We start from the raw sequence: 25,740 nt of genomic DNA, 5'->3' as shown, positions 1-25,740 counted from the left end.
ACATCTCGAGGCGAGATGAAACATTCAGGATTTTTTCAGGTTTTGGAATGGATCGCTGGAATTCTGGAGACTCCTTAAAATTACTAAAGCCTAAAATAAATGAATAAGGGTACCATAGCATGGGCGTTTTATATATGTCTTGGCGTCCTGAGAAATTCCCTTATCTTTTCCCAATAGGTGAAAAATGTTAGAAGCACTTAAACCCAAGCGATTGGATTTTATCCGTGTCTTGTCATTTTACCAGTATTTGGGTTTTATTTCTACACCGCTCAAAAATATTAGTTATCCAATCGCACTCGAAATAAAGAAATTACATGGCGCTGGGACTCTCCCCGACATGTTTCTCTCAAGCCGTAATCTTTGTTTTCGGATCATGCTACATCCGTAGATGTACATACCGCCTCCCCCGATTCACATTTTCGCTACTTCAACTGTATGATGTTTTCGTTCTCCCGATTAGGCATGGCTAACCATAGGCTCACCGATAAACTTACAATGCGGAGTTGTTTTCGTTGGATTTTATTCGGAGTACTAGTATTTACAGTCGTCAATTTCTGTATCAACTACACACAGAAATATGAAAATGAGAATGAGCTCAATGTGTTCAAGTGGACTCCACGAGAAGTTAGACATGACACAGCGAGAAACTTGTCTGCCTACAAGTCAACTCCCATTTTTGATGCTTATTACAAATGCGTTTTTCCAAAGTTGGAGCCACTCAATGGGCAATACAATGAAGTGAGTTTTTCCTTAAACTGTACAGTACAGAAAACGCACATAACTGAAAAATTAGACAACGTCTCGCCTTGCCCAGAGCGTGCTGTCACGTTAAACGAAGTGGGGCTCAGAACTCGTGAGATGTCGGTGGCTTGTTTATTGGCTAGGGTCCCGATTTGGGTCCCGATTTGGACTTTGATTTGGCCTTCTGAAAACGACCAAAAAAAAAGACGGGCCCAAGTTTTGTGTAGTTTATTCTAGTGTATCTGGAAAATTTCAGTTCTTCTCCAAATTCTCCAATTTAACAAAAGAATGCGACAATCTCCAAGCCTACAAGGCGTTCGACATCCGCGAGGTCTTGAACATAGACGAGATTAAGTATGTTGCACTTCCTCGAAACCAAACTCAACTTCTCACAATGGTCACGTTGGGCATCGGACATGACGTTACGGGAGAGATAGGCTTGAAAGAACTTCACCCTAACATGGAATTCTACGGAGCCGATCCAACTGCCGACGTGAACAAAATTTTGTATGAGGATAAGCTTGGAGGAAAGTACTATCGATACGCTGTTAGTGGAGTGAATGGAGTGCAGAAATCGAGTATTTATAAAGGTATGCACAATTGAGCATATTTTCTTGAAATTTTTTTGAAATAATGAGCTACATAATTTGTATTTGTAGTAATATACAAAGTTTGTAAAATCAACAGTTATTTCAGAGTACGATAACTATAAAACAGAGGCCACTGAGCACATAGCAGTGGACTATTTCTTCAAATACATCCTTAATAAAAGCCTCATTGACATTTTGTGGATTGATATTGAACAAAATGAGTTTCCAATTATGGAGCAGCTTCATGTAAATAAAGAAATTGACAATGCAGGTGTCACAATATGTCAGATGAATCTCGAAGTTCATAAAGGATTATTCGAGCAACCAGTTGAGGAAACAAAGTTGTTCCATGATTTCGTGTGGAGAGTTCTCGAAGAAAAAAGATATATCATGTTGAATTCATATTCAGATAAATTTATTAGAACTTTTATGATCAATGTTGGAGATGAAAAGTGCAGGAATTCATTGCTACGTTGATAAGGTTTCTGTTAATAAAGTTTGATGATTTTTGTAATAAAAAAATATTTTTAACCAAAAATGGGTAGTACATATACATATGGGGTATCAAAATGTACCTACTCTTGGATTATGAAGATCGTCGCTCTATGGTTACTACATTAATATTTATTCCTCCTCCTTTAATCCTTTTAACTACATATTAGTTTAGAGCCAAAGTTCAGCAATAGGGCACCGCAATAATAGAGAATATACGGTAGTGGTGTTCCTTGGGACTTGTTAATAAATTTTTTTTTCAATCACATCAAAAAGAGGAATATTTTATAGACTTCTAGGTAAATAAAATTACCAAACTACACCACTTCGGGAAAAATCAATGTCACAGAACGTTAGGCGAGATTTGTTTTTTGATCCCTAACTAGAACCCTATAAATTTTTAATAATATCAGGTTGTCCCATAAGTTTTTGTACTTTTTTTCAAATATTTTTCCAAAACTTCTAGAAAGTTTTAAAATTTTTTCATCGTAGGTCGTGTCAAGGTCGGGTCGTCCCCTTTCAGAAAAGATTCATTTCATCCATTTCTACTTTGCCACGATGACAATCATCAAACTTGAACGTCGAGACGTTAGATTGCTTCTTCTTTATGAATTTCGTCTTGGTCATTCAGCAATGGAAGCGGAACGAAACATATGCGGTGCGATGGGTGAGGGAGCACTCTCTTATAATACAGCAAAGAGTTGGTTTCAAAAGTTCAAGAACGGCGACTTCAGTCTCGAAGAAATAGAACGTTCTGGGCGACCGGTAGAGTTAAATGAAGAAGACCTAGTGAAGCTGGTGGAGGAAGAGCCTCGTCTTAGTCTTCGTGAAATGGAAGAGAAGCTTGAGTGTTGTCATAGCACAATTGCACGTCACTTGGGTCGCCTTGGTTTTACTTCAAAACTTGGAATTTGGGTGCCTCATGAACTTTCGGCATCACAGAAGCTCACTCGGGTCAACGTTTGTACTCAACTTCTAACTTTTCGTCGAAAGTTCGATTGGCTGAACAATCTGGTTATTGGAGATGAGAAGTGGGTGCTCTATGTTAACCATTCCAGAAAACGTCAATGGCTTCCGATCGGTGAGAAAGGAATACCGACGCCAAAGCCTGATCTTCACCCAAAAAAGATTATGATCTGTGTCTGGTGGGGTGTTCAAGGACCCGTGCACTGGGAATTGTTGCCAACTAATAAAACTATCACTGCTGATTACTATTGTGCCCAATTGGACCGAGTTGCAGAAAAGACCAACGGAAAATATGAAAAACTATATTTTCTTCACGATAATGCTAGGCCTCATGTCGCCAAGAAGACTTTCCAAAAGCTGCAAGATCTTGGTTGGACTGTTTTACCGCATCCACCATATTCTCCAGATCTTGCACCAACCGACTACCATTTGTTCTTGTCTCTCAGTGACTACATGCGCGACAAGCAATTCGACGACGAAGAGCATCTCAAAACTGAACTCTCCACTTTCTTCTCATCGCGTTCGCCGGATTTCTTCTCCCGTGGCATCATGATGTTACCTAGTAAATGGCAACAAGTGGTGGACACTAATGGTGAATACTTGTGTGAATAGTACTACTTGTCGCTTGAGAGAAATAAATTTTTTTCAAAAAAAAATAGTACAAAAACTTATGGGACAACCTGATATTTGTAATTATTATGATTCGTATCGATTTTAGAAGACGATTGATTGGAAATAAACCTCTAAAAGGGCACCCATTCCTGACGGGACAGCTCGCTAAGCGTACAGCGAGGTAGACATTGTGATGCGCGGAACTCGTAAGATGTTGACGGCTGATATTGGTTGCGAGACCCGATTTTTGCCTTTTCCCGTGATTTTCCGAAAAAAGGCGGGGCCTAGATAAGAATTTTAAAGGTTTTAAAAAGATTTCCAACATTCTGCTTCAGATTTCAGAAATGAAGATCAGAAAAACCTCTACTATTCTCTTTGTATTATCTTCCATTTTTGTCTTATTTTATTTGGTCAACTCGGCTCTAGAGCAAATTCAACAGTTGGCTTATTTCTTTGAAAGGTTGGCATAACTGTTATTAAAATTTTTTTAAAAGGTAGAAATGATACATTTCAGCGAAGAACAAATTGATTCTTCATTTCCCATCAAGTTTTATAATGTTGCGTATGTAGATTACAGGTTTGTGATTTATTTGAACTTAAATTATAGGAAATTATAATTTTAACGCACAAAATAAATTTCATGTAAAAAAAGAAAGTTTCACTTTAAAAAAGAGTTAGACATATCAAAGGATCAAGGGACGCTCCGATCTTCAAGTGAACCCAGCCTCATTGTCAGTTAGACCCCATCCTTTAATTTTACACAACATTCAGGTATGACTCTCCACGTCTTCGAATTTTTACTCTCAATCACTGCATCTCCAAGAAAAATTTTCTATCGGTTGATCTATATTACAAAGGAATATCATCTCCTACAAAACTGAAAGTCTACGGAAAGTCTCTGGAAGAAACGTGCCCATCTTCGTATATATTTGCTAAACCATGCTTTTATGTGGCTCATACATTTTTTGCAAATCTGGAGTTGAATGGTAGATTGGAGAAAGTGACAATTAACTTGGGCGATAGAGAAGTAAATCTAGCAGTCAAGGAAGTTTATAAGAAACATGAAAAAGGTCTCACACTGTGCCTACAACCTGTTTATTATTACTCTCAATGGCAGAATATTGTGTTGTATATTGAAGCTTGGAGAGCTCACGGAGCATCTCGATTCATTGTTTACTACCACTCAGCTACAAAAGATACATGGAAAGTTTTGGAGTATTATAGAGATATGGTAGGTTAAAATACACATAGTTCATGTAGACCTGAGTTCCAGGGAATTATCGAAATCCGTCCTTGGCCCAACTTTGGAAGTCTCCCACCGCAAATTGAAAAAAAATATCCGAAAATCGACGACAGTGTATACGGTTTCTCTTACTTTTTGGCTTTGAACTTGTGTATTCTTGACATTAAAACTACTATTGGGTCAGTTGCGGATTTTGATGAAGTTATGGTACCTCACAATGGTACAATGTTGGAATATGCATCAAAGGAAATGACTGGAACAAATGTTGGAGCATTATTATTTAAGAATTCCTACGTTTCATTGGAACCCAGTATTTATGACAATGAATTTACTGGAGTCTCAAAGCCAGTGTTTCTAGATGGTACAGCTGCGCCAAAGGTAAAGGTTTTCCGTCTGTATATGTCGTATCAAATTCGATATTTCAGTACGTTTTCAATGCAACTGTAATTGACATTGCTCAAACTCATTGGGTTAGAAGTTTCACGGATTCTACAAAACATACAAAAGTTGTGAGTTATTGTGAGCATAAAATTAATATCAAAAGTATGTTATGTTCACTTTGAGTTCAGTCCGATGGTACACTGTTGCATCATCGTTTTGATGCAAAATGGAAAAGAGGAGAGGAAGTGGAAAAGATGTTCACATACTTCCCTAACAATACCTCAGAGCATGTTGCAAGTATGCAAAAGACTGTGAGTTTCTTTTGTCAACATTTCATGGGGATCTAATGGTAATCTGTTTTTCCAGTCATTGACAATATTCAATGGGTCGCCACCAATGTTTTCTTTCGATTTAATCAATGGATTAAACAATTGTGTTCTGCGAATTAAGTAAGTTTGACGCAAAGTAAGTTTTTTAAATAAATCTATATTTTCACTTCAGGGAAACACCAAATACTTGCCAAAGCACCGGTGGAATGTGTAGAGCTCATATGGATAGAATGTCCGAATGGATTTATGATAAAACTAAGAACATTTTCTTATAATTATGATTACTTGTATAAACTTTGTCAAACATTAAACATGGGAAAATCCGGATTTCAAAACGAATAACTCATGTTGAACACTTATTCAACAGTTGTTACATCACGTTGTTTGAGCCAACTTGAGTTGCATTTTCAATTTTGAATACTTCGGTAGAAAATTTCCGTGCAACCCGTTCCAAACATTAGATAGCGATTTATGATGTTTCATTTCAATTTTGGAAGACAATGACACATTTTTAAATGATCTTCAAAGGGATAACTATATTCAGGTTTTATTGAAAATCGGCAGGCTAAGGAATAGAAGATCACAACACCTGATTTAGAATATACTGAAAAAAATAATTGAAAAATTGATCTAATTCAGAAAAATTAAATACTTTTTTATTTGATAAATCATTTTTTGTTAGTAAACAGCTGTAAATTTCATTACCTCCACCTGCAATATTACCCACTTTAGAAGTGTTTTTAAAATATTGGACTTTCAGCCATCATATACCCATTTTGAAAAAATATTTTTATTTGATTAAGCACAACTTCTATATGTTTCAAAATTAAAAAAAAAATTAACTTTTTATTTCGATAGTCTATCATGAAAATTTAACTTTATAATGAAAGCTAGACCCCGGTTGGCGCCACTTTTCTAAATTGGCTCATCAGTTTTGAACCAGTCGGAAATTGCACCAAAACGTTGAAAAGCTGTGCGCGCTACAATAGGGTGACAAGTTTCGAACATGGTGAAAAATAGCCTGAAAATGTCAGAAAACTTTCTCATGTGGGCATAGACTATAGACTAGATTCTATCTGAAAAATTCCCAGTTTATTGTTATCTAAAATTGGGATATTGCTTATTTGAATTTTGATGTAGATTTTTTTTCTTTCAACGCTGTGATGTTTGATTCTCGAAGATACGCATCGGTGAAAAATCCAGACAAGATGTGAAAAACCGAATCCGTACTAAATATTCATTGAGATTTTATCACATCGTGTTGTTTTATAAGCAAAGATTCATACATCTCGTTCTGTAATTGAAATGGGTATTGTTCCCTACAACGCATTTTTTCCAAAAATGAAATTATACATGGTGTCAAGTTGTATTGTATTTGGGTTTGTGCTGTACACTTTTGCTCCTCGCTTTCATACAAAAATTGTTTGGGATACTTTGGATGGCGAAGGATATCAGTTTAAGGAGGCAAGTATTTATGAAATATCTACATAGCATGAACAGGTAGTTGATTGGAAGCGGCCGGCACGTTTGGGGTTCCGCGCCGCTGCGGCTACCTCATATGAGCCCTACTAATTTATCAAATTAAGTTTCAGACTACACATAAACTCGATCCCCGTTTCAACCAGCTTGCTATGCTCCCAGCTTGCAACAACCTCAAACTCCAAAAGAACGTTTTAAGTATGATGAGAGTTGTGAAAAAGGAATTTTTGGCTTGTATCAAGCCAATCGTAGCGCAATGGAAAGGGCGCCCTAATGAGGTAAGTATCTCGAAAAAGAAAAATTGAACAATAAAATTCAAGTTCAGATGAATTTGGAATGGGTAGAAAAAACTGTGGTTTGTGACAATCTTCAAGTTTTCAAAAATTTCGAAGTTGAGCAATTTAACAATCAACACGAAACCAAGTGGACAATTCTTCCTAAATGTGTGAGTGTTATAGTAGGATTGAAAAGCACAGAGTTTACCATTGTATGACAAAGTGTATAGTTTCCTAAACATTAATAACGCATATTTACTATTAACTTAAAGTTGAAAAATTGTGAATTTCCCTGAAATTTTACGAAAATCTGAATTTTAATAATACATAGGAACATGGGCTTTCTGACATGCTGAATCAGAATACAAAAGTGATTTTTCACTTTTTCAATATCGACAAATTTAATGGGGGTTCCGTAGCAGTGACGCGCAATGTCTCCCGCATGCTCTAGAAGCGCGCCGTGATCTAATTAAATGTTATGAAATTAAAAGTTGAACCCTAAGTATCTTCACATCTTAACAAATTTTGTAAGAGTGGGAGACTTTAAGCCAGAGTTTTTCCAATGAATGCAAAATTTCAGAAAGAGGAAAACATTCTTGTGACCCTTGGCGTCGGTCATGACACTATTGCAGAGGAACTGCTCAGCAGAACACTTCCCAACACAACGTTCTACGGAGCCGACCCAATTTATGAACCGAATCGACAGCTGTACTCGGCTTTCGGAAAGTTCTTCCCATTTGCTATTGGAAAAGAGCCGGGATTCACGAAATTCCGAGTCCTCCCGAACCAGAATCAAAAAACAAGAGAATACGTTTACCAGGATGTTACTACAATTCCATTTTTGTATTTTTTGCACGACATCTTAAAGTTAAAGGTACAATGTTATCTGAAACCTTTTACAACAAAAACCAGTGCTTTCAGAAAATCGACTTTGCTTGGATAGACATTGAAGGCGGGGAGTTTGAATTCCTCGACAAATTCCATCGCGACGTTCAAATTTGTCAATTCAATATCGAAATTCATTCGAAATTTGCACCGACACAAGCTCAGGCGTTCCATGATTTTATATTCAGAGTGCTAAAAGAGCAGAAGTATGTATTCATGAAAACAATGCTTACCGATGCTGCTGGCGTTCATCGAATGTTCTTTGTGAATGTTCAGGACGAGGAGTGCCTGGCAAAGTATTTTAATGATTTCTGATTTTATTTCATTTATTTGATTTTAATCCGTATAAAGCAAAGAACTACGAAATTCGTTTTAAATTATCTGCGGGGCTCTTTATTCCAAAATGAAACGGAGGAGGACGGAATCGACTTTGATTTTCTGAAGCGATACGCTTTATCTCGTGAGATTCGCATTGGAAATTTTTTCGGAACATCTCGTCTCGTGCGCAATTCCTGGAGTCCTTCAGGTCCTGCGAGGAGGACAAGGAAATCGGAAAAGCCAGGTGCGAGATCATCCTACAAACATGTAGTTATGGAAAAATCACTAATTTTGAATTACAGAATGTGAAAATTTAAACCTTTTTAATTTTTATTAATTGAATAATTATTAACAATATTGACTTATTGTTTCGTGAACAAGTCCTGTTTTCCAATTGTACATGGTGCAGTCACTTGTTCAACATCATACATTTTCTTTTTCTGATCACACGTCACATCGACAATATCGTAGACTAGTTTGACTCGGCTCAATATATTTTCCGTCAAATTTTTCTCAATCCACTGATCTATAGGTTGAATGCTGTATGGACCATGAGACATCATTGCATTCACCATTCCATCAGGAGATTCCCGAAAAACTCTTTGTTGTATATTTCGATAGTGCCTACAAAGTTTGTGTAAAGTGTTGAAAGTGCAAAGAAAATACCTAATAAACCCAATGTTTTCATCAACAATCGTGTCTTTTTCTCCTTTGTACATTGTCAATGGTTGGTGAATTGTCATAAATGCAACATTTTCCGGGCGAATAATGCACTTTGGCTGTTGCCAAACCTTGCCGATCCGGGAAAGGTTTTGGTATTTGTGAAACAGCATTTCACTGGTCAACTTTAAAAAAAACCCATAAAAACTGAAAACAGTTGTGATAAGTTACCTGTTTATCATTTTCATATCTCTCTGGGGTATTGTTATGCTTCATAACCCACTTCACTCGAAAATGAAGATTCGCAATGGACGCCGTGTGGAACGTACTGAAATTGTATGATTTGATATTTTCGGGTTCAAAAACTGTACTCACTCTAAATAATCGACTACTGTTTTGAATTGAGCACCGTTCATCTCCAATCGTTCATCAATATCGATAAATGCTGTCCATTTTGAAAAATATTTGCTTCGGTGGTGACAATCCTGAATGATTTGTGATATTGTAAAACAAGATATGATCTCTTTTTTGGCGATCAGGATTTTTCCGATGGAACAAATATTCTTCTAAATATTTTATCACATCACGAACTGTTGAATAAAGTAAGAATGGTCGGACTGTGACATTTTCAAGATCAGTTTTTTCCTTTTTTTTGAAAATCCCTTGAAACTTTTTGAAAATCCCTTGAAACCCCGCCACACCAAAGCTCAAAAATAATCTAAGCCTAAGCCTGACAGTGAGCCTAATTCTAACTGTTTTCGAGTATAGAAAGAACATTTTAACCTACTAGTTTCTACTGAACATACATTAATTTGAGCGTCGTGCCACATATAATCAGCTCTCCAAAAGTGATCATGCATTTTGATTATTTCAATGTCTCCCGTTTTGACATACTCATCTAACAGCATTCTATCATAGTCAGAAACATTTCTCAAGTAAATGTGAAAAAATGTTGCTCCTTGAAGCTTATGGTACTCAATGAAATCTACGATTTGCAGAAACTTTGCTTCATCCCCATAAAGAGGTGCCATGCAAACAGTGAAGTAGTGAGGTGGCTCTGGAAACATAATTCGTGACTTTTAAACAACTAAACACTACTTACTCTCAATTCTTGGAACTATTGGAATCGAATATTCAGGGATTTCATTCGCAGTTGCAGAAATTGCAATATACTTAGCATTAGGGCGTCTAGCACAAAATACAGTTGACTTGTGAAAAATTGCACTTTTAAATGGAACGCTGATTTCCCTCCGGCGGCAATCGTAATAACGGCAATACATTGTTGCACTAAAAAAAATTTGTTGGAGAGTTACTGAAAGCTTAACATACTGCATCATATTCTCTGAAGTCAGGGTCACAACGATCTGATCCTTATGTGCGAATGCTGACATGGCCGACGGTTTGGTGTGATAGAGAAATGGGTGAAAATGTTCAAAATCCATTTTTCTAAAATATTCGTCATGGATTTCTTTTTTTCTTGAAAGTTCAGTAGTTGTGAGCTGATTCCACTCCTCGTAGGGGCAATCGGATCTGAAGTTGCTATTACACAAAAGAAAACTTAGTCCAAAGTTTTACTTACGATTTATAGGCAAAAAGTAAATCCTCTTGTTTATCAGCATACAGATTGGAAATAAAATCAGGAAGTAGCCCTCCTATACCATATGCGTCATTTGTTGATATTTTTGAGTCTGAACGTTTTTCAATAAAGAAAAATTAAATGATATAGCTTACTGTTAATTTGACTCCATGCGCTAATCAGCAATAACGCCAGAACAGCTATTACAATTTGGTATCGTGAATTTCGATTTGCAGACTTTGGTTCATCATTCTTGAAGCCACCGAGTAGTCCTTCGTGTTCCATGTTTTAGAATTGAAATAGTGAAAATTTTCGAAGATGCCAGCAAGATACGATATGCGGGAGGTAAAGTTTGAAGAAAGCGCGCTTATGTAAAAGATACAATCTGAAATCCTGAATTTCAAAATTTAATTGGATTCAGAAATGTTTTGAAAAAATTTCAGGTGAATAAGCAGGAAAATTTTTAAAAATTGAATATTGTGTGTTTCCAAAATAGATGGCTGACTTCAGTAAATGTATCAGGAGTAGGTGGAAGTTGCCGTTTGGCAGATCGGCAAATTGCCGGCTTGCCGATTTGCCGGAAATTTTAAATTTCGGCAATTTGCCGGTTTACCGATTTGCCGGAAACTTTCAATTCCGGGCAGTTGCCGGTTTGCCGGTTTTCCCAAAACTTTCATTTTCGGCAAATTGCCGATTTACCGTTTTAAAAATATCAGATTTGCCGGAAATGTCTACAATTTACCGATTTGCCGATTTGCCGGAAAAAAAACCGTATGCCACTCACCCCTGAAATGTATGTGAACAGTTTCGCTTTTTTGATTATGATTGTAGTGCAGCGTAAGGATCGGTTGACTTCTTGCGCGCTTTTTTGCTTCCTCTTGAGCCCAATAGTTGAACAACTTTCATATAGTGCTTGGATTCAGGAGACTCATTGCCGGCCTCGTCGACCTTCTCACGGCGCGGAGAACCCGAATAGTGTCGGGCGCTTCGAAAAGTAAAAATATTCAAAATTATGTTCAAAATTATAACTTTCACCTGTACAAAAGAAATCACAAGATCAGAGTTGAGAACATAAAATAACAACATCAATAATTAATCATTTCTAACAAAGGAGGAAGACAACTTTTCCGAGTAATATTTATGAATACCCGTAAAATCGTTGACCAGTAGCAGGTTGATAATAGACTGATCATATCTGAAGCAGTCAGCGTAGTACTTGTTCCAATCGTGAAGGAAAATGCATATCGACTGAGATCCTGGAGGGTTCATACAGTCTTCTGTGAGTGCACAAAGCACCATCCTGAAATTAATTTCAACTTCCTTTTCAACAATATTTATCACTGACCATTTGAAAAGTTTCATTGTATATCTGGTGCGCGCTAGGAAAATGAGACCGGCTTGCACTTGAGTCCTTTGTTTCAGCAGCTCCAATGAGCTCGTGGGAAAGAATTTTAAGAGTTCTGAATTGCTTTTATTGCTATGGTAAAATCTACTTCTGAAACTGCCCACTTGGATTTAAAACTGCAAAGTTACTATGAGGAGCTAGAGATTCTGCAATAACCGAAGCATAATCATCGCTAAGCCTTTCGGTTTTTATCTCCTCGTAAAGATTCCCAATGATATTTGGCTTAACAACTCCAATATGAGCATCTATCCACCAAACCGCCGGAAACTCTTTGAGCATTTGAGCCATCAGCAGTGGCTTGAAGTTATAAGTCATCCAGTTGCTCACAAATTTCGGGTAGGTAGAAGTATTGAATGCTCGAAACTCGAAGTTTTCATCATTTCTGGGAAGTTTGTCAATGTAAGCCGCACTCAGATTCAAGCCATGTAGTATGTACTTGTGATGTGGATAGAATTCCCGGATTGAGTTGTAGGATTTGAGGCTGAGGTGGAGGTGATCGTCGGATGTTGAGGAGACGAAAACCACTGCTGATTCGTCGTTGATGATAGATGATAAGCTGGGTATCCGCTCAGTTTCGCTGATTAGGCCTAAAAATATATTGATTAGTTCAGGAGAGAGAAATGTTTTCAATTTGAATTTTAAATTTTGGTGGCCAAAAACTGGCACACCGCTGCTCTCCGGTTTTGCCGGTTTACCAGTCTAAAAACTTTATAGTTGGAAGTGACTTACCCAATTCCTCCAAAGTATCCAATAAATTGCAGTTGAATTTTGCTCCAATTGACTCTGGATTCCGCGGATTTTCATAGCAAAAATCATAAGTTTTCCCGCTTTTTCTCGATTTACAAAAACAACTACTTCTCTCAAACTTTGCCTGCAAAAAACTAACTTTGAAAATTCCAGAAAACCCAAATCAAACCTTTTGGAAGAAAAATAAAAAGATGATAAATACCAGACAACAAATCTTGAACCAATATGGGTGGATGGATTTCATTTATATTAAAAAAGAAATGAAAACCAAGGTGTGAATTCGTTTTCTGAGTTGGACAATTTTTTCGGATTCGTGTGAAGCTGCTAGACAAGATTGAAATCAGAAAGCTGCAGGATAACAGGGTAGACAGAACACATTCTTGGTTCAGGTTTTGGATGAAGCGTCAGAATTTAGCTGACCATCGTAGCCATCACGACCTTATTTACTACTAAATAGTAAGGGTCAGAGTCGTAAAGGAAAATAATTTTTTAATGTTCGACTAAATTTAAAGCTTCTTAGAATCTTGTAAAGTTTGTGAAAGGTTTGCCACAAAACGATTGTCTGTTATAACGTTTTACTTTTTCAATAAATTCGATGAAACTTTCAAATATCTTTGTTTTTAGCTTTAACACGGCTGTTCTTCGACTCGTTCTTCGGATTTTTCTCGACTTTCCCTTTTGAGATGGTTAACACTGCATTCACTCCGCGTTGCGCATCCTTGGAAGTCGTATTCAATGCACTGTGATTCGAAAGTGAGAGGAAATATATAGATGTATCTATCGGTACATCTCATTACGGAATAAAATTTTTAGGATTAAGCCTGGTTCTTGAAGGAATTTTTCAAATTCTGAGAAAATAATCAAGGCCACAAATATGGCGAAATTCTGAATTAAATTTAAGTTTTGTAGGTGAATACCAATAACTTCAAATGCAGGCCAGTAGTCTAGTCTCCAAGTATTAATTTGCACAGAAGCTTGGAAACTAGTATTGCATGCAGTACTAATTATCAAAAACGAGGGCTCTCCATATTCGGTCACTTTTTGCTCATTTTGCAAAACTAACGTATTTTTAAAATGGAAAAGTTGCCGCTACTATTTTAGAAAAACAAAATTAAAATGCAGGTGAAGAATCTGCTGTCAATTTTCGATTCCGTGAAAAGTTAAAAAAAGCTGTATTCGCCACAAATTTAACCAATAAACGAAGTGCTGATATTGTCATATTTGTTAAAATACATATCTAACACGTTCCACTAAACATTTATTCAATTAATAGTCAGAAATTATTGAAATACTTTGCCAGACACTCCTTGTCCTGAACATTCACAAAGAACATTCGATGAACTCCAGCCTGGGTGTGCATTGGCTTCAAGAATACATACTTCTGTTCTTCCAACACCCTGAAAATGAAATCATGGAACGCCTGGGCTTGTGTCGGTGCAAATGTTGAGTGAATTTCTATATTGAATTGACAAATTTGAACGTCGCGATGGAATTTGTCGAGGAATTCAAACTCCCCGCCTTCAATGTCTATCCATGCAAAGTCGATTTTCTGGAATAAAGTTTTTATCGTAATTTATTTGACTTGTTAAATTTCACCTTTAACTTCAAAATATCATGCAAAAAATACAAAAATGGAATTGTAGTAACATCCTGGTAAATGTACTTCCGTGTCTTTTGATTTTGGTTCGGAAGCACCCGGAACTTCGTAAAGCCAGGTTCTTTTCCAATAGCAAATGGGAAGAACTTCCCAAATGCTGAGTACATCTGCCTGTTTGGCTCAATAATCGGGTCGGCTCCGTAAAAAATTGTGTTGGGAAGTGTTCGGTTGAACAGTTCCTCAGCAGTAGTGTCATGTCCAACGCCGAGTGTCACAAGGATATTCTCCTCTTTCTGTAAAACCCGTCAATTAATTGAGAGCTATGACCTTTCAGAACTCACGCATTTCGGAAGAATTGCCCATTTGGTTTCGTGTTGATTATTAAATGGCTCAACTTCCAAATTGTTGAAAACGGAAAGTTTATCACATACGGCAGTTTTGGACACCCATTCCAAATTCATCTTGAAAAAATTGTATTTTTATTATTATTATTCAACTATTCAGAATACTCACTTCTTTAGCCCGTCCTCTCCATTGCTCAACAATTGGCTTGATACACCCCAAAAATTCCCTTTTCACATCACTCATCAAGTTCACAACATCTTCTTGGACCTTGAGATCGGTTAGGTTGTTGCAAGCTGGAAGCATATCAAGCTTATAAAAACGAGAATCTAGTTGCAGAGTATTCTGAAATATTATTAAATGTATTATATATTCACTTTTCGATTAATTACATCACTGCTCTTGAACTGATATCCTTCACCATCCATGGTGTCCCAGGCATTCTTCTTATAAACAGTATGTCTTCGAGTTTCCTTCTTAACTTCAAACGTAGAAAGAATCGCATAGAGTGTAAATCCGGCTACAATGCAGCTTAAAAATACGTAGAGTTTCATTCTTGGAAGAAAACTCCCGCTGGAAACGGATAGCCGTGAGTCAACGCGCATTTGTGCATGATTTTGAGTGGAGCGCTGCTTATAAAGGGACAAAACAAGATCAAATCTCCAGGAATATTTTTTATCTATAGTAGGATTTTTTCAATTATCTGGATCTTATTCTTGAAATTATCATTTTCCATCTTGTCTGAACAACGGACCGATTCGATTTCAAAAACATTCTAGTTGATGCTTATCGTCTTTAAATGTGACACGACTGGATAACGGATTTTTCAATCACATTTCATAACGTGTTTTATACTGAAAATAGCGTGAATCATGAAGAATTGTATGCAATTTTGAAATAACTCAATTTCATATAAGTTGTGTTCTCTTTGCAGTTATATTTATAGGAAGGAACCGATACATATGTCAGCACTAGCACTCGTTTTAAACTAAAAACAGAGTTCGACACTTTTTTGGTTTTTGCAGATGTAGTTTATGATCTTTCTCGATTTTTAGGCTGAAACGGAAAAAAAATTATTTATGTTGCTCGTTATAAAAGTATCTGTTAACGAGGACGTACAGTGAAAGCACTGTTTGCTAACTTAAAAAAAAGAGTTTGGAAATAGTATTTTTGAAAACTAAGCCTAAACGTAAGTTTGTAAAGTACGGCCTAAAACAGAAGCCACAAAACCATATCATACACACAAAACGTTAAGCTTGAAAACTATGTCTTCAGGCTGTAGCTCTAAGATTACAGGTTATTTTTAACTATTAAACAATTGGAACAATAAAAATTAATTGTTCAGGGTCTAATGCACGATTTTCACCAGGCAGTCTTTATTATCAAATTGATTATTACATGTTTATTCAGATTTAGTTTTTGGAAACTCTGTTTTCAAAGTTTTAATGAAGCTTTTATTATGAAAATCACACGGGACACAAGCCATTTTTTATCCTTATTCAAAAAAAAAAAAATAAATCAATTATGGTTCCACAAAATATCCAAATTTTTCCGCTTCCTTGACCTTCATGCCCGAATAACTAGTTTTAGTGTGCCATACCAAGATCTCATTGTTTTTCTGTAAATAAAATACCATACTATATAAACTACTATAAATTTCACTTGCCTCTTTCTCATACCCAAAAGGTTCAATATCATTCAAATCGAAACCTAGATCCTCGAGGAGACAAGTCTCCGGAGCGCCATCACCTCTCTTACATTCCGTACCGAACACTGCACTGGAATTTAGGATATAGTCAAGATTGATTGCAAATCCCGCCATATCAACAGCGAATCGTCGCTTGGATTTCCACTTGAAATTGAATGAAGTGACTTTCTTGTTCACTACGTTTGGAGCCTCCACTGCTGCTCCACCAGCCAAGCCTGAAAAAATCAGTTCCGGCTTCTAAAAGACTAATATTTCTTACCAACAGCCCAAAGACCCAGCTTCTTCACATTCCTGATATAATCCTCAAATAGTCGCAAGTCGTAAGAATTATCATCGTCTGCAAAATAAATCACAGCTTCTCCCTCATGCTCACCCAGGATTTGGGATGGGTTTGTCCGTATCAACTTTAATGCCATATCTCGCTGGTACCATCCTCGGGCAGGGTATCCTGAAGCAGTTCGGTGCGCTACATAGGTATACAGTAGCTCAGACCGTTCCAAAATATTTTGAACATTAGGAATAGTTGACTCTCCATCCTCTATTACGATCCAATGCAAATTTTCGACTTGAGACAATGTGTTAGCCAATCTGATCAATAAAATAAGGGATTTATCAAATGAAGAGATTTATTTACCGTGTTATATCAGCCAACCTAGTAATTCTTTTGTAAGTAGGCGTGATTACAATTATCATTCGATTTGAACCAGAGTCCTGAGGAGAAGTTGGTTTGATTCTAAAAGCGTATGTGACTATGAAACTTGATTTTTTGGGTATCATGTTGAGCCTATTTCAGTAATAAAGCTTCTGAAACTTACAGATACAATGCACATTTAAATACAATTACAATACAAATTGTGAAGCATACAACACGCATCCCATAAACCTGCAGGACGCTCATCATGCATAGATGACGATTTCTAGTTCAATGGATGTTGCATTTCAATTTTTATAGACAATATCAGAAAGATCTTTAAAAAGGATAGCCGCATTCAGGTTTTGTGATTTTTGGGATTGAATTCAAAAATATGCAGAGAAAGTCTAAAATTTTTTGGCTTGAATTAATTAGTTATCCAAAACGTTTTTCGTTAGAAAATTAAAACTTCGGACCAAGATCACAAAGTTTTTTTTTGAATCTGAGCTAAAGAGATACTGATTTTGTAGATATTTACACACGAATGACAAAATTAAGCCAACAGCTTCCCCGATTTTTTGAGAAAGTTTTTCTCAACAAAAAAAACTTTCTCAAAACTTCTCAAGTTGGACTTGATGTATGGAACTTCTCACTTGCGTCGTCCATTTCTGATTGTAATCTCAGCGCTGTTTGGAGGATTCGGTGACACGTTGACTAATCAAACGACATACATCTTTGCTCGTAATGGAGTATTAAAAGTTGTCAATTAAAAAGTAAATATCGTTGAATACCTTTTGAATTTTTTGGAGTTTGATCAAAATTGCGGGTAAAGATGTAAAGATTCGTTTTAGCTTGCAGAAATTGTACCATTTTGCATCAATATCAGTCCATTGTAAACAAGGTTTAATAATATTCGTCTATGTGAATATTGGACTTTAAAAATTAAATTTCGAGAAATTATGGTAGAGTGAAGAATAGATTTTGCTGTAATGCCTATGGAAATTCAGGGGCGTCTAGAGAATCGAATAACAGGAATATTTTCCTGACCATCACTTCCTAATATAACAGAAGACTTATTAAAAAAAAAGAATGATTGAAATTATTGATTGATTATTGATTGATATAGTCCGTAAAGCGTGCTCTTTAATACTGAACATTATCCATTCCAACACTGCAAAAAGATCGCCCTGCACCCATTGCCCTAACCATTAATCCGCAATACATAACCTATCGGTTCTTTCTTCATTCTTCATAAGGCATATTCTAAAGTCAATCCTTCTCACGCGAAATGGCCCGAATAAGTTAGGATAACATCTGTCGAATTTCGCACATCGGGTTAAATGTGACACAGATACACGGCAACAACCTTCATTCGTCCCCCGTTTCCTGCGCCACGAGGAAATAAAGAGGGCAAAGACTTTTGAAAAGTCAAATGCGAGATCATCCTATAGACATTGTGTATTTATTGAAAAGTAGGTGCGGAGTAACTATTTCAAAAAAAAATTAAAGTTTGACTTTCTACTACAGATAATCATTGAAAACGGTATAACAACGAAAATTGTGTTAAATGGAATTTTTTCAGCACCTAAACTATTTTGGAAAGAGAAATATAAATGATCGGATCTTTGATTTCTGATAAATTATGACTTTAGGTGTTCTAGTTAGGTAAACTAGATTATAACTATTGTGATATCCTTATGAGCTATTCTAAATACAAACTATTACACTAGATTATTTGGTCACAAATTTATTGGCTCAGCATTTGGTGGAAGCTTTTTGTCTAAGTAAAGTTATGTTAACTAATGTTATGCTATTCTAATTTTACGCTAACTTGTTTCAGAAGCTGCCAAAACATGAACAAAAGCTGGTAGGACTTCAGCTCGATTTGGTTTAGAATGCAATCAAGTAAGTTTAACTCTACTCTTACCAAGCTTTAACTCAGACTGCAAGAAGTTTGCTCCAAATGAATAAAGCTTCATTGCGGAACTCTTTGGCAAATTAGTTGAAATCTATGTATCTACATATTTCAATGCGTTATTCTCTTCCATATGGCTTTAAGATTCCCCGCGTGAATGATAGAAATCTATGAACTAGGGGACTTCAAGATTCGGGGGTCGTCTTTCAATATACTCGATACGATCTCTGAACCTCCAAACAATCCTCCAACAGCATACCAACGTATTGCAAAACCCCCGAGTCTATTCGACATTTGAGTTCATCGCGTTCTCAAAAATCTTTCGAAGATGCCGATTGTAGAGTGTGAGTTCCGCTGCGACTTTTATTTTTTGAATTAACTTAGAATTATATTTTCCAGTAGCTGATCCAATATGCCCAGTTTGTGAATTCCCTTCTAATGTGGAACTCCACTTCGGTGGCCTAGTCTGCGGAGCATGTGCTGCATTCTTCCGGAGAACAGTTTCACTGAATATTCGATACTTATGTGAAAAGAACAATCAATGCAAGGGAATGAGAAAGAATTGCAGAGCTTGTAGATTTGATTATTGTGTGAAAATTGCTGGAATGAAAAGAAATTGTAAGTTTAATACATAATTGTTTACTTAAACTTAACAAAAAAAGTTTTTTTTAAGTAGTAAAACAGAGAAGAAACTCAACTAATACCCCAATGTACATATTGAACAGAAGAAAAGATTCCGGAAATGAAGAAGTCGTCAGAGGTATGTTAAAACGTATGTACCTTCAATTCAGCAGTTTCTCAGGTTTCGTAACAACAACCCAATCTAAATGGGCTCATCACTCGAGGAAGTCATCTATGAGTCCTAACAAAGAAGCTGAAAAAGATGTTAGCAAGATATTGAAAATTAGTCATGGAAGTCTTTTAAAGTATTACATATATCAAATCACACATGACAAGCGGAATAATATGGTATTACTCAATTCAACATCCATAAATCAAGTAATTTTCAAAATTACAGAATACATTGAATATAAAGTCAGTGGAAGAGTTTTTGGAGATAACAAGTGTTCAGAATAAGCTAGCAGCTGAATTATGCAAAACTTGTCCTGGAGTCGATTTACTTGATAATGAGGATATTTTGATTCTTCGGAAGTATTTTCAATTTTCAAATGTTTGGATTGAATCAACGTGGAATTATTTGAGGGAAAATAATTCGGTTCCAATTGATGACTCGGAACTTGACTTGTAAGTGATAACAATATCAGTGTATGTAGTGATTATATAATATTTTCCAGAAAACTGCTGAAATTCATAAACCAAGTGAAATCAACGCTTCTTGTCTCATTTTCCCAGTTGAAATTCAATACTATCGAGTTCGCAGCATTCAAATCAATTTGCATCTGGAAATTGGTGTACCATGAGACCAGCCGAGCCATGAAGATTATTGCACAGGAACATTATGAAAGTGTTATGAAGGCATTAAACGATTATTATCAGGTAGATTCTAAAGGAGTATGTCAAATTTAACTTACATAAATAGATAATTTTAGACTTACACATCTATGGATTCTATGCAAATTGCTACTAGAATTGGTGAAATTACGTTACTTATTATTTCAGTTTTTGTGAGTTTGGTCTAATAAAAAATCATAGTTATCCATATTTCCATATTTTCAGCAAATGTACCATGACATGGCAAAACTATATATACAATTGGGACTTCCATTTTAGACTCATTGTAATTTTTCTACATAGTTCTCAATAAATCTATCATATGAATCAACACTCCAAGATCTAATTTCGTTCATTTTCAATTTTAAATTCAGCTTTTCAATTCGAAACGTGCCGATTTGAAGCAATCTCATTCCGTAGCGAGATGTAGCAAAAGATATTCGTGTCTTATCGAGTCTTTCCAATAGGAGGATCACGGTACATATAGGACTTAGTGCTATCTGTATATATCTCTGAAATAAAAACCGGAGAACGACGTAGAAGGTGTAGGGAAAGCTGGCTGAAAGGGGTGAGATTCGTATCACAGTTTGCTTCGGGACTTCTGTTCAAAACGCATGTCTGAGCCCAGCCGGCTTGGAAAGTGGGTAGTGGTTTGGTTCACAAAAAGTAAATCTGTCATAGTCGTCAGTTACCCTGAGAAATCGCTTGTCCACAGGAGGCTTCAGCTTACCATTAAACTGGGGAAAAATGACTTAAATCGAGAATTGAATGAAAATCGGTTTACTACCAACTTGGCTTTATCTTGCAGAATTAATGATCATCACAGAAAATCTAATTAGTTTTTTACTTAAACTGCAACTGTATCTTGATCGCAGGACCTTCCGATCTTTCTAGCTACACCTCGTAAACTTTTGAAGTCTTAATTATACATTTATCTATCACAAATTGTTTACTGTGAATCAATACGCGTAAATCTACATAATTTCTCTACGTCTGCTTGTCTCTGTTGCTTTCGGACACATCGACACTTTCACCCGCCTAACAAGCGATGTTACTCTGTGTTACTCAGCTCAGATTTCTTCGCAACAGGGGTTCAACGTTGGCTATAACATAGTGCATCGACCGGGAATCGAACCCCAGGACGCCCAAATAACAACCAAGCCCTTTCAGTAACCTCCCAATCACTGAACAAAAATTTTAGTCAAATCTAAAAAAAAACAGATGTATGCTGAAGTGAGCACCTTCCTAACCTACCTTGAATCATTCAAAAAGTATGGTTTACATTGTCTGCTAGAATAAAAAAAATGGAAAAAAAAACAAAAATTTTATATTTCGATTAAAAATGCAATTAAGATTCCTGTTCCAGTTGATACAGTGCTAAACTTTGCTGATAAAAATCCAAAAATTGTCTGTCACTCCTTTTGGACATATGCCACGAGAGAATTTTCTTTCCGTCAGTGTTCTGAAATTTTTGTATTCATATATGTTTTTTGCAGTTGAAGGATTTTTTAAAGCCAAGCAATACATCAAATCTGTATCTGAACACCATTGGAAGACTGTGCCGCTGAATTCCAAGACCCTCGGCAATAATTCCAGCGATAAGAGCGTCTTCAACCTGAATATCATTTGACTGTAAGGATATGTGATACCTAATACTTCTAAATCTTACTGTCATGAAATTTTGAAATCTGGAATTTTCCACGATAAGATTAGCTGCCTTGTTAGTGATCAAATAAAATGGTCCCAAAGCGTACACCGGATATTTCGTGCAGTTATATGCAGTTTCAGGTACATACCTAAAAAATATCTAGCTTAAAAACCTGTAATTAAGCCAAACGTCACCATGGTTTAGTTTCGTTTCGAACGACAAGCTCATCATCTTGTGACAAGTACCCGTAGATGCTATAGCTGCTGGAATCAATCACGTTTTCGTCCAACAGTGGGGTAAGACGGTCCGGGAAGAAAATGACGTCATCGTCGATTTTTCCAATAATTTTGAAATCGGACGCCTTATTTGTTCCATAAAGAAGTAGGGATAGCACCTTTAGGGGAAAAATGTTTAATATTCTGAAAAAGTAAAATCGTTTACCTTGAACGGCAAGTTATCGTAAGTATCTTCTAAGTTCATCACAATAATGTCACCAAATGATTCTGCTTCCTTCTTCACGGCTTTCATCAGATCACGATCTCCAGCTACCATCCCAACTAAAAACAATACTTGCATCCTTCCATTCCGTATTATTTTACTATTCGCCTTGTTCATCCAAGTCTTCCTCAGAACTTTCCTCCGTGAAACACTTCCTGGCCTACTGGCAACTATCATTAAAATATCACGATTCCACGTTGGATTTTTAATTTTTGGAAGGTGCAGCCATCTTTGAGATTTTTGAATATCCGCAAATGAGACACGGAACCTTGAACCAAAATCCCGTGTTCTGCCGGCAGTTGTGCCTGAAATATTGAAAAAAAGAGAAGTGATGTTATTTAAAAACTAACTATAATTCCATCCACTTCGATCGCAGCGTTCCTCGAGTAACTCAGAAATTGGGGCTTCTTGATTTTGGAGCAAAACCCAATAAACTGAAAATTCTGAAGATTTTCTTCTACATTCCTAATATAACTCACACAGTACAACAACAATAATTGTCGCCTTTAGAGTTAGGCGTTTTGTGCAATTTCTTATCATAGTAGAATGAAAACGAAACGTTTCAAGCATTTTTCCAAAAGCAGAACGTTCCTGAATGCAATAGATTACCATCTTTTTGCACTTGGGAACCACATCAAGAACCGTGATATCCATCTATTCCGCCGAAAAAGCGAAACTCCATACAAAGCTTGTATCAACAAAAAAATTAACTTGTATGAAGTAGGCAGGAAACCAGGCTATGACAATTTTTTAGACGATTTTTGTCAACAACCCACTTCACGAAAAGTAGGTTGAAATTCGGAATAGTTCAGGAATCGAAGTTTCTTATCGAATCTTTGTCTTCAATTTCGCTAGCTAATTCGGAATAATATCGCGTAGTTTCATCAGAAATTGAGTCAGGGAATTATTCGAGAAATCGTGAATATGCCTTGAGTGTTTCAGAGGGTGGAAAACATCTCTTTGAGTAGAGCAACTGGATATTAGCTCGTGAACGTATGTATTAATGTTCCACAAGGCTTTAGGAGGTCTGGTGCGAGCCTCGATTCACGTCGTCTGCTCACTAATAGCAAAGTCGTTTCTCAGAAATAGGCAGAATAATTGCTACAAGGAATGCAACCATTTGCTCCTTTTATACAACATTGTGTCTAGAATGATCAGATGCTCTTGCGGTGCACTTACAGTACAACTTCAGACTTATGAGACGCTGATAAAGATCGAAGTAGATGCGGAGACCCAGATTTTTCAGCGAACATCATTGTCGAAACCCGTTCTGTCTAGCTTGATCTCGATCTCCTGCCTGCAAACTCAAATTCCAATTTGAATCTAGGCTTCAAAGCAAGTTTCGAAATAATTCCTTCAGTTCGTATCAGAAAATTTCATGCTTTTAAAAAACAACTAAACTTCCGGAAACAGATTTCAAATACTTCAGATGGTCCGATTGAAAGGAAGTTTTTCTTGTGTAGCTGTGTACGGTTCTCTTGTTATATTCACATACTTATTCGTAGCTAAACCATCCAGTCGCCCGCCGACTGATTTACTAGATGACTTGGAAATCAATTGCACGGTATTTTTCGCAAAATATTTATCAAATTTAAAAATGGTTTCAGAATATTCTGCAAGGGCTCAAGAATGAAAAACAGTTAGAATTGATTAATACGAAAATGATTGAAGACAAATTGTGGAACTCGACAGATAGGTTAGCTCTGAAAATTTTCAAGACCTAGCCCAATAAACGATAATGAAAATTTTAGATGTCATACTGTAAAGTCGATGTTTCGATTCAATGAAGTACCATTATCGGAGGAAGAGGCACGTTTCCCGCTGTCTTATGGACTTCTTGTGTACAAGGAACTGTCACAGGTAGATTCTTGAATATTTTGAACTCCGCCTTCAAATGGGTGCGGCACATTTTGCTTTTTATTTTGACGCCACAAAGTTTTAGGTTCTATTCATGCTCTCATCAATATATCAACCTCAAAACGAATACTGCATTGCTGTAGGCGAAAATTCTGCCTCAACATTCCTAATCTTGCTCGAGGAGCTCTCAGACTGTTTTCCTAATGTGCATTTTATGGTATACGTATCCCGAATTACTTTAATATTTTCCAATTTTTAGAAACGTCCACCAATAACATGGGGAAGCTACGAAATTATTAATTCAGTTTACGACTGTCTTAAATTTCTGAGTCACTTGAAATCCAACTGGAAATATTTTCAATATTTATCAGGTGTTGACATTCCATTGAAGACAAATCTGGAGATGGTTCGAATTCTGAAAAGTTTAAACGGGACAGCTAATGTTGAAATCAAAGTCTACGAGAATCGACGCCTTCTAGGTCAAAATGTTAGTTTCAGAACCATACTTGACACAGAAATTTAAGCCTAAACCCAGGCCTACACCTAAGCCTGAGCCTAATCCAATAGATTTCAGGAAACAGAGTCTCCTCTCCCGCTTTTCAAATCGTCGCTGTCTTCCCTGATACCAAGAAAGGCTGCCAATTACTTAGTAAGTTAACTTTATATTTATTTTTTCAATGAAAATTTTCAAAATTTCAGGCTTCATCCAGCATTCCTCAACAGCTACTGGAATTTCTTCGGAACACTTGGGTTGCTGATGAAGGATTCTGGGGGACTCTATTTGGAAACAAAGGCTTGTTTGATGTTCCGGGATCATTGAATTTTGAAGAGTGGATATATTTTAAAGAAAATGCGAGAGCAAACCTAACAAAACCCACAGATGGGTGGTTTTATTACATATCCAGGCATCAAATTTGGTTTGAATCCGGGTGCCACAATCACATGAAAGATGGATCATGTGTTTTTGGAATTGGAGATGTTTCAAACTTATTGCAGGCAAAAGCTTTAGTAGCTCATAAGCTTTACCTAACATCAGAGCCAGAAGCTTATTTTTGCTTATTAAAGGTTTGTGGAAGCTCAATGAGCCCAGGAAATGTTGGGGCAGGGCATAAAGTGTACAGAATTAATAGGAATTTTTTAGGAGCATCGTCGTCGAACATTGAACCCTGACTCAACATTTGATGCTTCCAAATACTCAGAATTGCCCCAAGTCGAAATATCACAAGACCGTCCCGTGTCCGAACTGACTCATTTAAATTGGATTTTATGATTTTCTAAAAGTATTTATTCAATTTCGGGTTCCCTTTTCCGAGTAAAAAACGTGTTGCTTTGTTTTGTTACAATCAAAATTTTTGAAGCTTCCATGCTGAATAGATCTAACGCAGTGGAAGGA

General features: G+C 36.6%; 10 protein-coding genes across 10 annotated transcripts; 5 read left to right on the top strand and 5 right to left on the bottom strand.

The window, feature by feature from the left end:
* Positions 1 to 462: 462 nt before the first annotated feature.
* E03H4.2 (Methyltransferase FkbM domain-containing protein) lies at positions 463 to 1,808 on the top strand (the record flags this gene model as incomplete). The annotated part of the gene is made up of 3 exons (NM_060744.4): positions 463 to 738; positions 998 to 1,331; positions 1,438 to 1,808. 3 exons carry the CDS (start codon positions 463 to 465, stop codon positions 1,806 to 1,808), a joined length of 981 nt encoding a protein of 326 aa, NP_493145.2.
* A 1,937-nt stretch (positions 1,809 to 3,745) lies between these two features.
* On the top strand, positions 3,746 to 5,662 carry gtnt-46 (Glycosyltransferase family 92 protein; the record flags this gene model as incomplete). The annotated part of the gene is made up of 8 exons (NM_060742.2): positions 3,746 to 3,861; positions 3,916 to 3,978; positions 4,173 to 4,632; positions 4,675 to 5,022; positions 5,070 to 5,153; positions 5,214 to 5,336; positions 5,392 to 5,474; positions 5,527 to 5,662. The coding sequence occupies 8 exons, from the start codon at positions 3,746 to 3,748 to the stop codon at positions 5,627 to 5,629; spliced, it is 1,380 nt and encodes a 459-aa protein (NP_493143.1). The 3' UTR covers positions 5,630 to 5,662.
* Positions 5,663 to 6,684: 1,022 nt separating this feature from the next.
* On the top strand, positions 6,685 to 8,308 carry T15D6.11 (Methyltransferase FkbM domain-containing protein; the record flags this gene model as incomplete). The annotated part of the gene is made up of 5 exons (NM_060741.3): positions 6,685 to 6,818; positions 6,947 to 7,111; positions 7,159 to 7,278; positions 7,689 to 7,982; positions 8,030 to 8,308. Exons 1-5 carry the CDS (start codon positions 6,696 to 6,698, stop codon positions 8,306 to 8,308), a joined length of 981 nt encoding a protein of 326 aa, NP_493142.2. The 5' UTR covers positions 6,685 to 6,695.
* A 365-nt stretch (positions 8,309 to 8,673) lies between these two features.
* gtnt-45 (Glycosyltransferase family 92 protein) lies at positions 8,674 to 10,832 on the bottom strand (the record flags this gene model as incomplete). The annotated part of the gene is made up of 9 exons (NM_060740.3): positions 8,674 to 8,935; positions 8,978 to 9,156; positions 9,203 to 9,299; positions 9,347 to 9,456; positions 9,778 to 10,028; positions 10,074 to 10,258; positions 10,301 to 10,501; positions 10,551 to 10,659; positions 10,703 to 10,832. The coding sequence occupies 9 exons, from the start codon at positions 10,830 to 10,832 to the stop codon at positions 8,674 to 8,676; spliced, it is 1,524 nt and encodes a 507-aa protein (NP_493141.1).
* An 807-nt stretch (positions 10,833 to 11,639) lies between these two features.
* T15D6.9 (Nucleotid_trans domain-containing protein) lies at positions 11,640 to 12,943 on the bottom strand (the record flags this gene model as incomplete). Its single annotated transcript, NM_001377662.1, has 5 exons — positions 11,640 to 11,847; positions 11,893 to 12,007; positions 12,057 to 12,539; positions 12,682 to 12,823; positions 12,869 to 12,943. 5 exons carry the CDS (start codon positions 12,941 to 12,943, stop codon positions 11,640 to 11,642), a joined length of 1,023 nt encoding a protein of 340 aa, NP_001364607.1.
* A 1,029-nt stretch (positions 12,944 to 13,972) lies between these two features.
* On the bottom strand, positions 13,973 to 15,192 carry T15D6.8 (Methyltransferase FkbM domain-containing protein; the record flags this gene model as incomplete). Its single annotated transcript, NM_060738.3, has 5 exons — positions 13,973 to 14,248; positions 14,296 to 14,589; positions 14,638 to 14,757; positions 14,810 to 14,983; positions 15,031 to 15,192. 5 exons carry the CDS (start codon positions 15,190 to 15,192, stop codon positions 13,973 to 13,975), a joined length of 1,026 nt encoding a protein of 341 aa, NP_493139.1.
* A 968-nt stretch (positions 15,193 to 16,160) lies between these two features.
* Positions 16,161 to 17,247, bottom strand: glct-3 (Galactosylgalactosylxylosylprotein 3-beta-glucuronosyltransferase; the record flags this gene model as incomplete). The annotated part of the gene is made up of 5 exons (NM_001377661.1): positions 16,161 to 16,256; positions 16,305 to 16,561; positions 16,606 to 16,934; positions 16,981 to 17,079; positions 17,162 to 17,247. The coding sequence occupies 5 exons, from the start codon at positions 17,245 to 17,247 to the stop codon at positions 16,161 to 16,163; spliced, it is 867 nt and encodes a 288-aa protein (NP_001364606.1).
* Positions 17,248 to 19,220: 1,973 nt separating this feature from the next.
* On the top strand, positions 19,221 to 20,675 carry nhr-77 (Nuclear hormone receptor family member nhr-77; the record flags this gene model as incomplete). The annotated part of the gene is made up of 7 exons (NM_060736.5): positions 19,221 to 19,236; positions 19,292 to 19,510; positions 19,566 to 19,861; positions 19,911 to 20,137; positions 20,188 to 20,389; positions 20,443 to 20,517; positions 20,570 to 20,675. 7 exons carry the CDS (start codon positions 19,221 to 19,223, stop codon positions 20,621 to 20,623), a joined length of 1,089 nt encoding a protein of 362 aa, NP_493137.2. The 3' UTR covers positions 20,624 to 20,675.
* A 1,017-nt stretch (positions 20,676 to 21,692) lies between these two features.
* On the bottom strand, positions 21,693 to 23,144 carry T15D6.5 (Hexosyltransferase; the record flags this gene model as incomplete). The annotated part of the gene is made up of 7 exons (NM_060735.2): positions 21,693 to 21,806; positions 21,870 to 21,959; positions 22,014 to 22,140; positions 22,187 to 22,386; positions 22,434 to 22,795; positions 22,841 to 22,924; positions 22,970 to 23,144. The coding sequence occupies 7 exons, from the start codon at positions 23,142 to 23,144 to the stop codon at positions 21,693 to 21,695; spliced, it is 1,152 nt and encodes a 383-aa protein (NP_493136.2).
* Positions 23,145 to 23,919: 775 nt separating this feature from the next.
* On the top strand, positions 23,920 to 25,617 carry gly-16 (GLYcosylation related; the record flags this gene model as incomplete). Its single annotated transcript, NM_060734.4, has 8 exons — positions 23,920 to 24,054; positions 24,098 to 24,186; positions 24,242 to 24,350; positions 24,433 to 24,564; positions 24,607 to 24,834; positions 24,922 to 24,996; positions 25,047 to 25,412; positions 25,489 to 25,617. 8 exons carry the CDS (start codon positions 23,920 to 23,922, stop codon positions 25,615 to 25,617), a joined length of 1,263 nt encoding a protein of 420 aa, NP_493135.2.
* Positions 25,618 to 25,740: the final 123 nt, after the last annotated feature.

Source organism: Caenorhabditis elegans, chromosome I, assembly GCF_000002985.6.
Source record: "Caenorhabditis elegans chromosome I".
Lineage (NCBI taxonomy): Eukaryota > Metazoa > Nematoda > Chromadorea > Rhabditida > Rhabditidae > Caenorhabditis > Caenorhabditis elegans.
This window is presented reverse-complemented; position numbering and strand designations above follow the sequence as displayed.